The sequence below is a fragment of the Syngnathus floridae genome, chromosome 21 (genome assembly GCF_059516105.1).
Source record: "Syngnathus floridae isolate MCC-2025c chromosome 21, RoL_Sflo_1.0, whole genome shotgun sequence".
Classification (NCBI taxonomy): Eukaryota; Metazoa; Chordata; class Actinopteri; order Syngnathiformes; family Syngnathidae; genus Syngnathus; species Syngnathus floridae.
In genome coordinates, this window is record NC_142433.1 from 1,027,847 (window position 1) to 1,041,098 (window position 13,252).

The 13,252-nt window shown below is 49.5% G+C and overlaps 1 protein-coding gene across 12 annotated transcripts in view; it reads left to right on the forward strand.

Moving 5' to 3' along the window:
• Positions 1 to 13,252, forward strand: part of trps1 (trichorhinophalangeal syndrome I) — a 94,721-nt gene that overhangs the window by 62,462 nt on the left and 19,007 nt on the right. For 11 of the 12 annotated variants that reach the window (XR_015855158.1, XM_088365957.1, XM_088365963.1 and 8 more), the window contains 7 exons: positions 2,508 to 3,131; positions 3,469 to 3,584; positions 4,472 to 5,000; positions 5,089 to 5,297; positions 5,376 to 5,550; positions 5,653 to 5,881; positions 5,982 to 6,684. Coding sequence is in view for 11 of the 12 variants with exons in the window: in XM_088365957.1 (XP_088222083.1) it covers positions 2,508 to 3,131; positions 3,469 to 3,584; positions 4,472 to 5,000; positions 5,089 to 5,297; positions 5,376 to 5,550; positions 5,653 to 5,881; positions 5,982 to 6,684 (2,585 nt within the window). In the remaining variant the exon portion in view is untranslated. The remainder of the gene's footprint in view (positions 1 to 2,507; positions 3,132 to 3,468; positions 3,585 to 4,471; positions 5,001 to 5,088; positions 5,298 to 5,375; positions 5,551 to 5,652; positions 5,882 to 5,981; positions 6,685 to 13,252) is intronic. The other variant, XM_088365966.1, reaches the window with a different exon arrangement.

Here is a 13,252-nt window from a genome sequence, read left to right on the forward strand (position 1 = left end):
TACCTTAAAACAGTACCTTAAGGTTAGCATCCGGACAAGCCAGACAACAGAGCAAAGTAAAATTGGCAAAACCGAAAGCGTGCCGAATGTTTGCGGGTGTGTGTGTGTGCGACGGATTAATTGAGAGCAACGGTTGAAGGGTGGAGTGATATGAAGCGGGTCCATTGACAAAAGAAGCACAACCAGCAAGAGAGCAATTTAGTGGTTGAGTTTGATTCGAAAGGTCTTGAAAGTGCCCTAATTAGGCTTGACATTTATGATGACACTTTTGACATACTGTTACTTGACGGCACGGACTTCCTGACTCCACTAACTGGATGTCTCTGTATTTGTGTGCTCCTCGGAGGGATACGCTTGTGCTGTGGAAGAACTTAGATGGTTCGGTCGGCTGGGTTGGGTGCGTGGTTTTCGAAGAGGTCAGTTGGTTCACTCATTCACCGCCGTAGATGTTTGTATACATTTTTTTGTACACACCCAAGGCTCTTGAGTTTAAAACGCACAAGTCATATGTTTTAAAAAAAACCCAAAAAACAACTCGCTCGTGTCTGATTCCCATTAAATCTTGGCTTGGTTTCAGGAAAGCATATGTTTTGTCTGTCTGGGCATGAAAGCGTACGCATTCATACACAGTGCTTTTATTAACTTTTTGCTTCAAAGAGCGCTAAGTTGAAGTGACAAGCCAACGTAGCCACAAAGTCCCATCATTTGGGCATCATGTAATCACGTGTGACAATGACGTCTAAATAACTGCTTTGTACTTTTGCAGTCAAACTTTTTTCCATCCCAAAGAGGTAGTACCAGAAGCGGGGCGACACCTGTTCAGAAGTGCATTCTGGATTCTTGAAACAGGGCTGTGGCATGCCTGACTTTTTGGGTTGGAAGCAATTGTCGCTGTCCAATTTCAAGTGATATGTCTCAGCTAAGTTTTGCATCTTGCTGAGGAGCTAAGTTTAGCTTGGGTTGTTGGTGGAAAAGAAGTCAGGAATTCAAGTGTAATGTAAAATGAGTTTTAGATTGTAGTTTATGCCTTTTGCCCATTTTTAGACGGGCAACAAAACGGCCCTGTTAACTGTATTTTTTTTCTTTTTTGCTTTATCCTGCATGTTACTTAATAGCGCCCTCCCTCAAATCTTTAGTCGTCATTTTCTTCAGTTTGGTTCCCCTACTTTGTCACCAATTGGGGAAGTTGTAACGCTCATGTCAGCGTATCCCTCAGCGGTCGTCTCCAGGTCATTATCATCAATTTTAGATAATGGTCCCACCGGCTAATTCACGATGATGGAAACGATTAAGCGTCACATTCATCCTACCTGTCATATCGCGGGGCCGCTTAGCTTTGTTTTTTTGTTTTTTTCCCTTCAGAGGTGGGGTGGGTAATTGTAGCGAGGAGCGGTCGCTGATATGCAGTGAAGTCGGTATGTTGCGGTGGCTTGCACCTAATTGCACTTGATGGTAATGGTTCCAGCCTGTGCATACAGCCTGAAGCATGCGCAGGCTACGGATTGGCAAAATCCAGTCTGAGTTGTTGTGACCCTAATGTCAGGACCCAGACCCACAATTACATTTTGGATTTGCATCTTTCAACATTTGTTTTGTGTCGCATATCCCCTCTACAATTCGAGACTTCCCGTAATTGGCACGCGAGAGCGACGTTAGCGACCGATTGCTTATGATTCAATTCACAGTTTTATGAGCCTCATCTTAATGGCCGTCCGTCGACCGGCAGATGGAAACCCACTTTGGCCACTCGCGAGCTCCTTTAAGTCGGGACTTTTTGCGTCATCGCTTCACCACAACGATGTCGTTTTCCACTTTGTGTGTGTGCATGTGTGTATGTGTGATGAATTCTGACTTGGGTGTGGTGAGCATCAGATGAGATTTTCCTCTGCTCCCTGCACTCTATCTCACACACACACACACGCTCACACACACGTGCAGACTCTGTGCCAGGCTTGGTTGAGGCGTGGGCCCCGCCCCGGCAGACATCAATTACTTTATTTTAATAGTTGCGTGGCTGAGAAAGGTCTTTTTTGTCCGTATCTCTTTCTGATTACATTGACCCATTTTGCAATATGAGAGCGTATTGCTAGTTATGTATAATTCAGCCTGCAGTCCATTCGTATGCGCTTTTCATGCGTCTTTGTGGTGGCGGCAGCGGCTTTTCTTGTCACGCGCAAACATAATCACACTTTAGCTTACTATAGACGACAATAATGGCTGCTGTTTTTGCTTCATTACATCTGAGAATCTTTGGTGGAGTTGGCTTTTTTTTATTTCATTTCTTTAGTTAGAGATGATTCATCCATTCAGGCTGTATCGTGATACCGTTCCCATTTTTGTCCTGGCTCATAACCTCGAAAAACTAGTAAGTTGGGGTACAACTTTATCGACTGTCACACGATTGTTATATGGTGATATTGCACGTTTTGCACAGTATGGTATCGTTTGTTCCCCACTCTTGTTGTCCACAAATAGAAGTAACGCGTCACTTTGTTCCATTTTCTCAGCGATGGTAAGGAAGAAGAATCCCCCTATCCGCAGTGTGGGAGGCGAGGAGGAGGAGGAGGAGGAAGAGGGGAGGAGGCCGGCGGGCGACGAGGAGGAGGACGGCGAGGAAGACGAGGGGCGCGTGGGAGCCGAGGCCGACCGAATAAGCCGCCCCTCCGAGCCCGAGGAGCGAGTTCGGGGCGATGAGGAGCCCGACGAGGAGGAGGAGGAGGAAGGAGAAAGTGAGTGCATTTCCTCGTCTCTCTCGCCCTCATCCGTCGGCAACGAGGAGCGAGGCGGGAGGAGGGGAGGAGGCGGCGGAGGTAGGCCTTCGCGAGGAGGACTCAAAGCGGCCGAGTCGGACCCCGAAGACAAGGTGGGCGAAAACCATCGCCCCGGTTCGGACGCCGGCAGGGCGGAGTCGACCCCGGACACGCCGCCGCTCTCCTCCAGCCCCTCCCCCAAGCTGCAGGACTTCAAGTGCAATGTGTGCGGTTACGGTTACTACGGCAACGACCCCGCCGACCTGGTGAAGCACTTTAGGAAGTATCACCTCGGCCTGCACAACCGCACACGGCAGGATGCTGCCCTCGACACACACATCCTGGCTCTCCACAACATGGCGCCCCCGCACACACCTCTAGGTAACTCCTAGCTTGGCTCGTTTTGCACCCTCATTGTGCAAGGGTACTTGATTGAAAATGCGCCCCCCCCCCAAAAAACAAAACAATGGCCGCCTTCCCTGCCACATCCGAGGCATCGCAAGCCTTCATTTATTCACCTGTGACTTTTCAGACACAACTCACAGAAGCAGGACACTCCCTCCCCGACACAAATTAAAGGCATGGCATTTAACTTTAAGCGACATTCTTCCAACCGCTATTTGGCATTTTCCACACGTCACATTTTTGTTCCTGGCCGTCCGAGTCCCACAACCTTTGCAGTTCTGACTCGTCCGTCCATCCTTGTTTGTTGTCACAGTCGCGCAGGGAGGAGAAGGGCCGAGGAACCAAACCAAAGAGTCTGGCGGGGGCAGGCCGGAGCTCCACCATCAGCAACACAGGACCGTGATGACGAACGGCACTTATGACATCCAGGTGAGTGCACCTCAACACAGCCAGATTTTGCAAGTGTGAAGGAAGTTTCCTTCCCGTCGGTAATCCACGTGATGGGCACAAACGCACCCAGTTACAAATAGGAAATCCAGGCCTGTTTATGAAGAAAAAGTGAAAGTTGTACATTCATAAAAAAAAAGGAATGAAAGGAGGCTCTTTTCTTTTTCCCTTGTTGTTTCTTCTCGCGCTCTGGCTCTCTCCCGCACGTGTTTGGAAAGTTCCATGCTGTCATTTGCTAAAACGGGATTCCCGGTGAGCCAGTGAGGTTTTAGCGGATGATAGCGATAGGCGGAAAAAAAATGTCAAGATCTGATGAAGAGTTACTTAAGGAGCCTTTGAAACACGGGTCGACGCCGTGAAGCATCTGTCAGACGCATTTAACGCAGCTTTTACTTGTATCAGATCTCGATGCTAATGCTATGCTCAGTTTTGCTATGTAAGAAAACACGTTTGGTCAAAAAACAAATCCTCCGGGTCGAGCAAAAAACATGATGTCATGTTTCTGGCTTTTAAATTCCAAATCCTAACACTACATCTGGATTTTGCAAGAGCCTTTCTTTTGCATTGACAAACTGCCGCCGCTGGACGGACCGCCTAGCGTCCGCATGAGACCGCAGATCTGCTCGGAGATAAATCCACGTCGTACGGTAGTAATGTCATTGTAAGCCCCTGCGCTCCCGATCCGGCCTGCAGCAGCACGTTATAATCACCTACAGTCTACGGGGCCAGCCTAATAAAAAGCAGATGGGCGTCAGGTTTCGTGGCCTCATCCCGTGGAAATACATGTTGGCGCTTCGCTTAGTTAAAGTGGCAGCCGCATTTCATTGCATGGACATGCAGAGAGCAAAGAGCTCTTTTTCTTCCAACAGGTGACGTTGGGCGGCACGCTGATCGGCATCGGCCGCAAGACCTCCGATTGTCAGGGCAACACAAAGTACTTCCGCTGCAAATTCTGCAACTTCACCTACATGGGGAGCAATTCGGTGGAACTGGAGCAGCACTTCCTGTCCTCGCATCCCAACAAAGCCAAGACGCCGCCGGCCACGCCCCTCCTGAACCACGACAGCCAGAGCAAAGGGAGGAGTCCCATAATGGACGGGGCGGAGCGAGTGGCGGTCAGAACGGAGGACGACTCCCTGGTGGGGTATTCCGTCCCCGTCCGGGCCGATTCGGCGGGCTGGCCGGCGGAGGCGGCGGCGGCGGCGACGCGGGCCTACTACTGGTGCAAGTTCTGCAGTTGGAGCTGCGAGTGGTCGGGGGGCTCGGCCAAGCTCTTGGAGCACTTCGAGCAGCGGCATCGGATGAACACGCCCAGCCCCAACGACTTCAGAAGGGAAGGGGAAAGAGAGCGCGCCTCGGCCAAAAATCGCACCGACCTGTCGTCCGCCGCCAACCAAGGTCAAAATTCGAAAATTGTACTGTAGACCCCTGAATTATCTCCAGTCGAATCAAGATCTTGATGAGCCGCCAATTGTCTATTTTCCAGGCGACAGCGGCGACGCCGAGGCCGTGGTCACCAGCTACAACTGCCAGCTGTGCGACTTCCGCTACTCCATGGCGCACGCCGCCGACGTGATCGTGGTGGCGCCGTTGTTGCTGCATTACCAGCACAATCACTCCATCCACCGATGTTGCATCCAGCACTGCATTTACTGTCCGCAGGGCCTCTGTCAGCCGCACAAGCACTTAGGAGAGGTGATGATGGCGTCATTAGGATCAGAACGCGCACAGTTCTTCCATTTGCAAATCCTCACTGGCCATCGATCTGAATAGGTGTCCCATCCCTTTGCGTGCCGGAAGCCCACCTGTCCAAAATGTTGTGCCAAATTCCCGCCGTCCAGCAAACAGCAAGACGCGGGCGGGTCCACGCCACCCCCTCATCCCCGAAGCGACCCTAGCGTGACGTCAGCTTCGACGGTTCATCCCTCCTACCCCGTTGCCTCGCAAGGTAATTTCATTGGAGTAACTCCAATAGAATAGAATGGCTTTGGGGTCGATTTAACAGTGAAGGACGGAAAGGTAAAGGATGAATGTGATGGCGCGTCCTCAGGCGTCACCCACCTGTGCGACCAGTGCGCCTTCGCCACCGCCGACATCGACGTGCTGCTGCAGCACTACGACGGCTGCCACAGCCTGATCAACCTGAAGGGGGCGCCGGCGCACGTTAAGGCCGAGGAACAGGACGGCGGCGGACCGGGCAAAGACGCGGGCCGGGAGTACTCGTGTACCAAGTGTCACTTCATCACCGAGGTGGAGGAGGAGTTCTTCAGACACTACAGGTGAACTCATGATGTCATGTCTGCCTATTGACAAATTCTTCACGATGCTTAGTGTCAATTTTCTAACGTTTTTTTTTTTTTTGTTTGTGGATGTGTGCAGACGTGTCCACGCGTGCTGTCGCTGTCGCCACTGCGACTTTACGGCGCCCGATTCCTCGGCGCTCCTCGACCATTTCAACTCGGCCCACTGTCAAGACGCCTCGCTGTCGGCGACCTTGCTGACGCCGTCCCTGACGCCGTCGGCCAACGGCTGCTCGGCGCCCTCCACCTTGGCCATCAAGGAGGAGAGCAAGGGAGATCTTCGGCTCCTCTACTCGCTGGCGCCGCCCGAGGGACGCCTGGCCGAGGGGGGCCGCGAGGAGCTGGTCAAGAGCGAGGGCGGCGAGGAGAAGGAGAGAGAGCGCGAGAAAGGCTGGGTGCTCGGAGAGACGAGAGGCGGCGAGCAGGCCCACGGTCTCCTGTGGGTGCCCAAGGAGCGCATGGGACCCGACCCCTCCCTATTCCCCTCACCGTTGTCCGTGGCCTTCGTTTCCGCCAACCACGAGGCGGCCTCGCAGCTGAAGCGCAGCGGCGGCGTGGCCTCGCCCAGCATGGTCTACCTTGGAGATACCAAGTCGTTTTTGGGAGACGCAAAGCTCTACGGCGGAGGAGGGCGGCCGGGCGGAGGAGCCGCCCCCAGCGGAGGGGAGAAAATGAGCCAGATGCCGTCTCAGTCTCAGCAGTACGCCGGAGGAGGGAGTGGAGGAGGAGCTCAGGAAGTGAAAGGAGGAGCTGCTAAAGAGGAATCCCAGTCGCTGCTACGGGTAAGGTGCAACACAAGCACACCCCCCCCCCCCCCCCCTCCAAAAAAGGTCCTTTTATGCTCCTGTCAATCATGCCACACTCTCATTTCACCCCCCCCCCCCTTCTACTTAAACAGTTTAATTGTAGCGTGCTAGCTCCATGGCTGCACTGTCCACATAGCAACACATCCAACCTGCCCTTAACCCTCGTCTTTTAAATTCCCCAATATTTGAATTCAAATATTTTTTCTAAATGACTAAATTACATCCTGGTGTCCCCTCACATCATAAATAAATACATATTTGTATTCTTATAATGTATCATACGTTCAGATTATTTACAGTGATAATGCCTATTTGTTATATGTTTTCAATATTTGATTTGTATTATGGTTGCATTATTTTTTTTGTATTTCCTTCAAAGTGACCAAATAAGGTTCGTTACCCAAAGAGCAAAATGTACTTCCTTCCATCACCCCCGCAGTGATTATCTTGGATTTAGAACACCATAATCCCCAATTGGACAATGTCACGCGGTCGCCTTAGTGATGACGCAAAGGTAAACTTTGACAGTTCCCATGGCAACCCGCCCGTCAAGTTCCACTTTTCCAGATGGGGTTGGGGGGGGCTCTCCATTCGCAAGTGATGTCATAGGCTGGCAGTGGTGAGATTAGCGGTCACAAAGCTTATTGGCTATGATTGCATTAAATCAGCATGTATTTTGTGTGTGGGTGGATGGATGGATATGAAGTCATTGCACCGACACGTCTCCATCTTAATGGCAAAAGTGAGTGTGTGTGTGTGTGTGTGTGAATGGAGCTCGTGGGGTGCCTGAGAACATATCACTGTGTACGAATACACTGTACTGGCTGGCTTATTATGAAGTGCGCGTGCACGTTGGCAACCACTTGGCAGACAGGCAGGGTGCGGCGGCAAGGAGCTTTACTCATTTTCTCGGGTGGGGCAAAAAGAAAGGGAAGAACATTTAGATGAGAAGAATCGAGGCGAGTCGTTAAAGGGAGAAAAATTAACCCATTCGGAGGCATTTTTCTCTTGGTGACACGTTTTAGTCACACATTTGGAAATGATACTCTTGAATCCAAAGAAACTGTGGAATTTATATTCCAATCCATTCTCAGTATGATGTAAATCTTTTTTTTTGCAAACCTAATGTCAATCACAACTTTTTTTTTTATTTCGTAAGTGTACTCGTTTGTTTGTGTGTGCATGAAGGCGGCAAGACAAACACTGCGATCGTAACATATTACTTTAATCGTGCAGTAAGTGATCACCCTTTATTGCTTTTAGCTTCAACACAATATTTACTCTACGTTTCCATGGCGTACACACACACACACACACACAAAAGCACACTTCACGCTGCATACGCATTCATGCAGCGCTGCCGTTGACTCATCATTTTGACTCATTGTCGTCAGGCAGGGCAAAGGACCGGCATGAATATTGCATTATTTTGAATATTTTGTCTCTTTGCTCAAACCTCCCCCAAAATAATACCAATCGCCATGGCAACACCTAGGAAACTACCACTAAGCTTGACTTACTCATTTTTTTTCTTCTTTCTGTCATGCGCTACTGTCAAATGGTGTTATTTTTACACGAGGGAGGGAGGGAGGGAGGGAGGCAGGGGGAGCCTTGGAGTAGGCTCAACTGCAAAGAAAGGCCGATAATGATGCATGACAAGATGAAAAGCAGCAAAAGTCATATTTCATTGAGACGTGCGTTGTTGTTTTTTCCGCACGTCCCTGCGCGCGTCTCATACGTTTATTCCCCAGCCGCCGCATCGACCCGCCTCTTTCTTCCATTTCCTCAACTCACCTGACAGAGGCAAATCGATAATCGGCAACGACAAGTCCCAGCAAAGGAGAAAAGGCTTTCTTCTTAAAGGGCCGGCCGGATGCTGGTTGGTGAAACACGACGTGGTTGAGACAGTCCGCCTCCAAATGCGTGGTGATTTATTACAGCCGTGTCAACCTTTGTAGCCCCGCTGTGACTTGACTGACTCAATCATTTGTTTCCAGTTGACACGGAAAGCAAAGAGCAGCGACAACTTTCATATAAGCCCCTTTGTCTTGAAGATTTAGGCATAATTAAGTCACGGAGATGACAAACCCAAAATGTGATTCCTGCCAGAATCCCTAAAGGCTTTCAGCAACATCTACCGAGACGGGACGTGTAGTCAGATAAATGGCTGCGTGTGCTTTCGGCACATCAGAGGGAACTTTCATTAAAGTTCTTTTCGTTTACATTTCTGCCTGACGAAGCTAATTATGTAAAAAAAAAAAAAAAATTTTACATAAAGTTCTCATTACTTTGCGTTCCATTTCCCCTCCTCTGTGTTGCGTAAATCCATGTGTGTGTATCCATCTGCGCGACTGAGCCTTCCTCCGCTTGTGTACTTAATTATGTGCGTTGTGTCCTCGCATTTGCATTCCATCTGCGCGTGGATGTGTGTGTGTGTGTGTGTGTGTTTTGTAAGGAAATTAAAGCTTGAATTGAAGTTATTTTCCGTGCTGATAATTTAACATCCCGTTATATCCGCTACAGGAAATTGTGGAGCTTATGCCTGTCTGTGTTTGTGTGTCTGTGCGTGTACGTGTTGAACGTCTAAACTAAAGTGATTTAGCTCCAAATGATGCGACTTTACTGTATTTTCAAAGTGAAAAATCGGAGTGGCTGCAAACTGTGACGACAACCTTGGCTTGTCCTAAAGTGACAGTTGTTAACTTCACCATTCTGTAATGAGGCTCAAACAAAAAGCAACCATGCGTTTTATTTTATCAGCATAGCGAAATACAATGTAAATTGACTTTAAAACTCGCGGGACTTGGGCTCTTGTCTGCTTTTTGCTCTTGCTTCTTCCCGGCAGGTTGCTATGGTGATGCTGTCAGATGAGGTCCGGTTTTGCCCAGTCCGGGGAGTCCTTGAGCGAGCCCCTTTTTTGCCGCAGGGCAGCTTGGACAGCTTGCGGTTAGGTCGCTACGCTAGATGGTTACGGTTGCGCTACGGGTTTCCTTCGCTAGGTCTATTCTCGGGCCTTTTGTTCAGCTGGTCCCTCGCTTGCCCTCCGCGGCGCTGCTGGGAATACCTCCTTTCGGGAAACACATTAAACTTAGCATCTCTTCTGACTCGTCCTATTTATGAGGTAGAAACCGCAGTTGTCGGGAGCCAAACTTTTTCTGAAGCGGCGTCTAATTACAACGCGGCAGTTTGCATCTCGCAGTATCGGTCGTGGAGTAGAATGAGTTTGACGTGCGTCTAACACCCGTGTCACGTCGCCGCTGGCGCCCGGCCCGGGCCTCCGTCGTGGCTCTCGGGCCGGGCGCCATGACACAGATGTTCCGCCCCGGCCGCCGGCGCGCCGACCAGGTGTTTTTCATCGCGTCGCCACGGCAACGCTCAAACACAGCGGTCACTTTAGCTCCTTGCTGTAATTTAGGCGTTTACATCAATTACTGTTACAATCAGCTACAGTGCACATGTGTTCTTTTAGTACGGCTTTCATTTTTTTTTTTCGGTGCCCTCGCCTCGGCGTTGTTCGTCCCTCGCTCTCTTTCTTTGTGTGTAGGGCAGGAGCGCTTCACCACAGGCTTGTGTGTGCGTGCGTGTGCGTGTGTGTTTCACACATGGAACCAATATCGAGGCCAGATGTTCATTTTGCTACAACAAGACCTCTACACGCAATATTAGCCAGCTCCACACACACATGCGCAGGCGCTACATGGCGTCCTGGCAGCACTTGTGTAATTAGGAAGCTGATTGGTTCGATTAAATGTCCATCTGACCCCTGACCGATAGCTAATTCGACACCCCTCCATCCTGCCTTCCTTTCCACCGTCTTTCCTCCTGACAAGACGTCCTTTGGCACAATTTGCCGCGAGGTAACATTTCAGACAATTGATTCTTTTAGCAAGTTGTTTTTGTCCAAATGTAGCCGTAAATACCTCCACTTTGCGCATTTGCACGGGCTGTCATGACATCTGCGGGAAAACAAGCGCGCCGCTCGCAAAAAAGCTGCGTCAGCTACAAATGATCGCTCATCTGCTGTCTTGCAGCCCTCAAAGGGTTTGTCACAAATTGTTACGAAGATGGGACTTTAGATCTGGAAAAAGAAGAACAACAACAACAACGCAGGCTCAAGCCATCATGGTGACACGCTCATCCACTTCTCTTGGGCCACACCCGCGTGTGTTTGTGAGCGAGCGAGCGAGCGCTACCATGGCAACCCTGGCCATCCAAGGCCAGCTCGGCGAGGTTGCAGCACTGCCCTGGTCACATGCACGTGCACTGAGATTTTCACTCTAGCGCACGCTAAGATCGCTTGATACGATGTGAAAGCTTTTTCTCCCCTCGGCATCTTCCCGAACTAGTACTCCCCCCCGCCACCCGCCTTCCTCCCCCCCTCCTCCTCCGCATCCCCTGTGAGGTCTTCACTCATTAGGAATTCTTGCCTGTGTGCGAAGTGTGTTTATGAATTCTGCTCCATGGGCGCAATGCAGCTTGTATACCCTGATTCTCCCCAAAGAGCACTTCGCTTTTTTCTTCTCCCACTTTCTATTCTCTTCGGCGCAACAGAATCACACGTTTTTTTTCCCACTTTTTTACATGAAATATATTGTATTGCGCTTCAGAGGCATGTACAGAGGGAATTTAGGAAGGATGGACTCTTCTCGCATTCAAAGAATTGATGAAAGCCGTTGAAGTTATTCCAGGCGCACAGAATGGTTGAAGCCGTTTGCTGACATTGGAAAATGATCGTGGACAAAGTTGATTCTTCACCAATGCTAGGACACACGATTGCCTTTTTTTTCTTTTTATGAAGAGTAAACTGCTTCATAAAACAATTGGGGCGATTAGATATTTTCAGAGTATGAAGTGACAATGTGTTCTCTCACAAAAGTTTAAATACACTCCTCCATTTTCTTTCCGAGCTCGGTTGAATAGAGAATGTATTTTCCAGCTCATATGGACGACGATCATTTGAAAATATTTTTTTTGTTTGTCTTTGATGAAAAAGATATGAGCGTGTTGCCATCTGTGGGCTGTGCGTGAATAATGACACGTTTAGCCGTTCGAAGACTTCAATGGCGCCTTAGCTCGCTCCCGATTTTGCGTCGTTTGTCAAAGCCTTGTCATCGCCGCAGATGTTTGGCGTCGGAGCTAGACACGCACACAAACGCACGCTGATCTCCACTTGGCACAAACATTCATGCGGTCAAATCCCGGAGCTCCAGCTCTCCCGTTCCTTAACGGCCCAGGTGCAATGGAACCATGGCTACGTGCCCTTTATGCTCTGCGAGTGTGTGTATATTTGCATGCGTGTGTGTTATCCATAACTACTGTGCTTGCATGTCCTTGAACATTTCTTTTTCAAATTGTTGCAGCCCTCCCACATATCTTGACAGACCCAGTTTGGCTGTGCCTCTTAAAGTCTTTATGTTCCCCATTAGTGGAATCCATAGCAATGCTATTCTTTCATTATTCTATTGGAGGTGCTTTGTCTTGCACTACACGTTGAGATAAAACACTTCTAAATAGGGAACATCCGCCCCTGTATTCCTTTAATCTACATGGCTCAGTGATCAAGAACAACTCTCTCAGCCTTAAGTCTTTGTAGCGTTACTGTTAGAATACATATCGTGGCAGTTCAATGACAAGCCCGTATGTCACGTTATTTTTTTTCCCTCCCTCTAAAGAGTAACTGTCTAAGGGATTTGAGCTACATCCATGCAGATATGGTACAAATAATAATTGTTTCTATTGTACCTTTCCAGACTTTTAAGGACACTGTTGCATAACTCTATAGCATTGTATGCCAAGGAACAATGCCTTTGAAAGGGAATAGAACTCAGTCTTCAAAATAAAGTGAATTTTGGATGAGGCATGACTCAACTTTTTTAAAAAGCGCTCTTAGGTATTCAAGAAATAATGGAAGAATGCAAAAAAAATAAATGATAATAACGGTGCGGCGGAAACTCTGAGGCCTCTGAGCATGCCGTGCAAAGCACATGTGGAGGATCATGGTTCTCCAAAGCCCTCTGTTTTGCACCAGCGCCAGGATGCCAGTGTTCTATGAGCTGGAGACCACCGCCAGTGAGGCGCTAATCAAACAACGATGGGAGAAGACAATAAAGACAGAAGGAAGATGAGGGGGGGGGTGCTGGCTGGCGAGCGGGGCAACACAGAGCCATAGTGTGAGTGAGTTGGCAGCCCCTGCCAAGTTGTGAGTGGGGTTAAGCATCACCACAAGAACAACCTAATAAGGTCTGAAACACGCCAGGCAAGCATTCACTTAGTGACTCGCTTCTGCCCCCCTGCGAGCAAAAGGCTTTTGCCGCCGTATCTCGCCGAGCTGTTGTTTGGCCTTTGACGGCCAGCATTTGCAACTCGGGACGCTTCCCACCCCGACGCAATCACCGCCCAGTCACTCAGCGCTAAGACGCTCCAGATGTCGAGCAGCCTCACCTGGTGCGCTTCCAAGGCAAAATTTGACGGCACAAAAATGGCCGCTTACTACAGAACGTCTTCTAAGAACAAAAGCAAAGTGGAAAACCCGCAAGACTGTGAC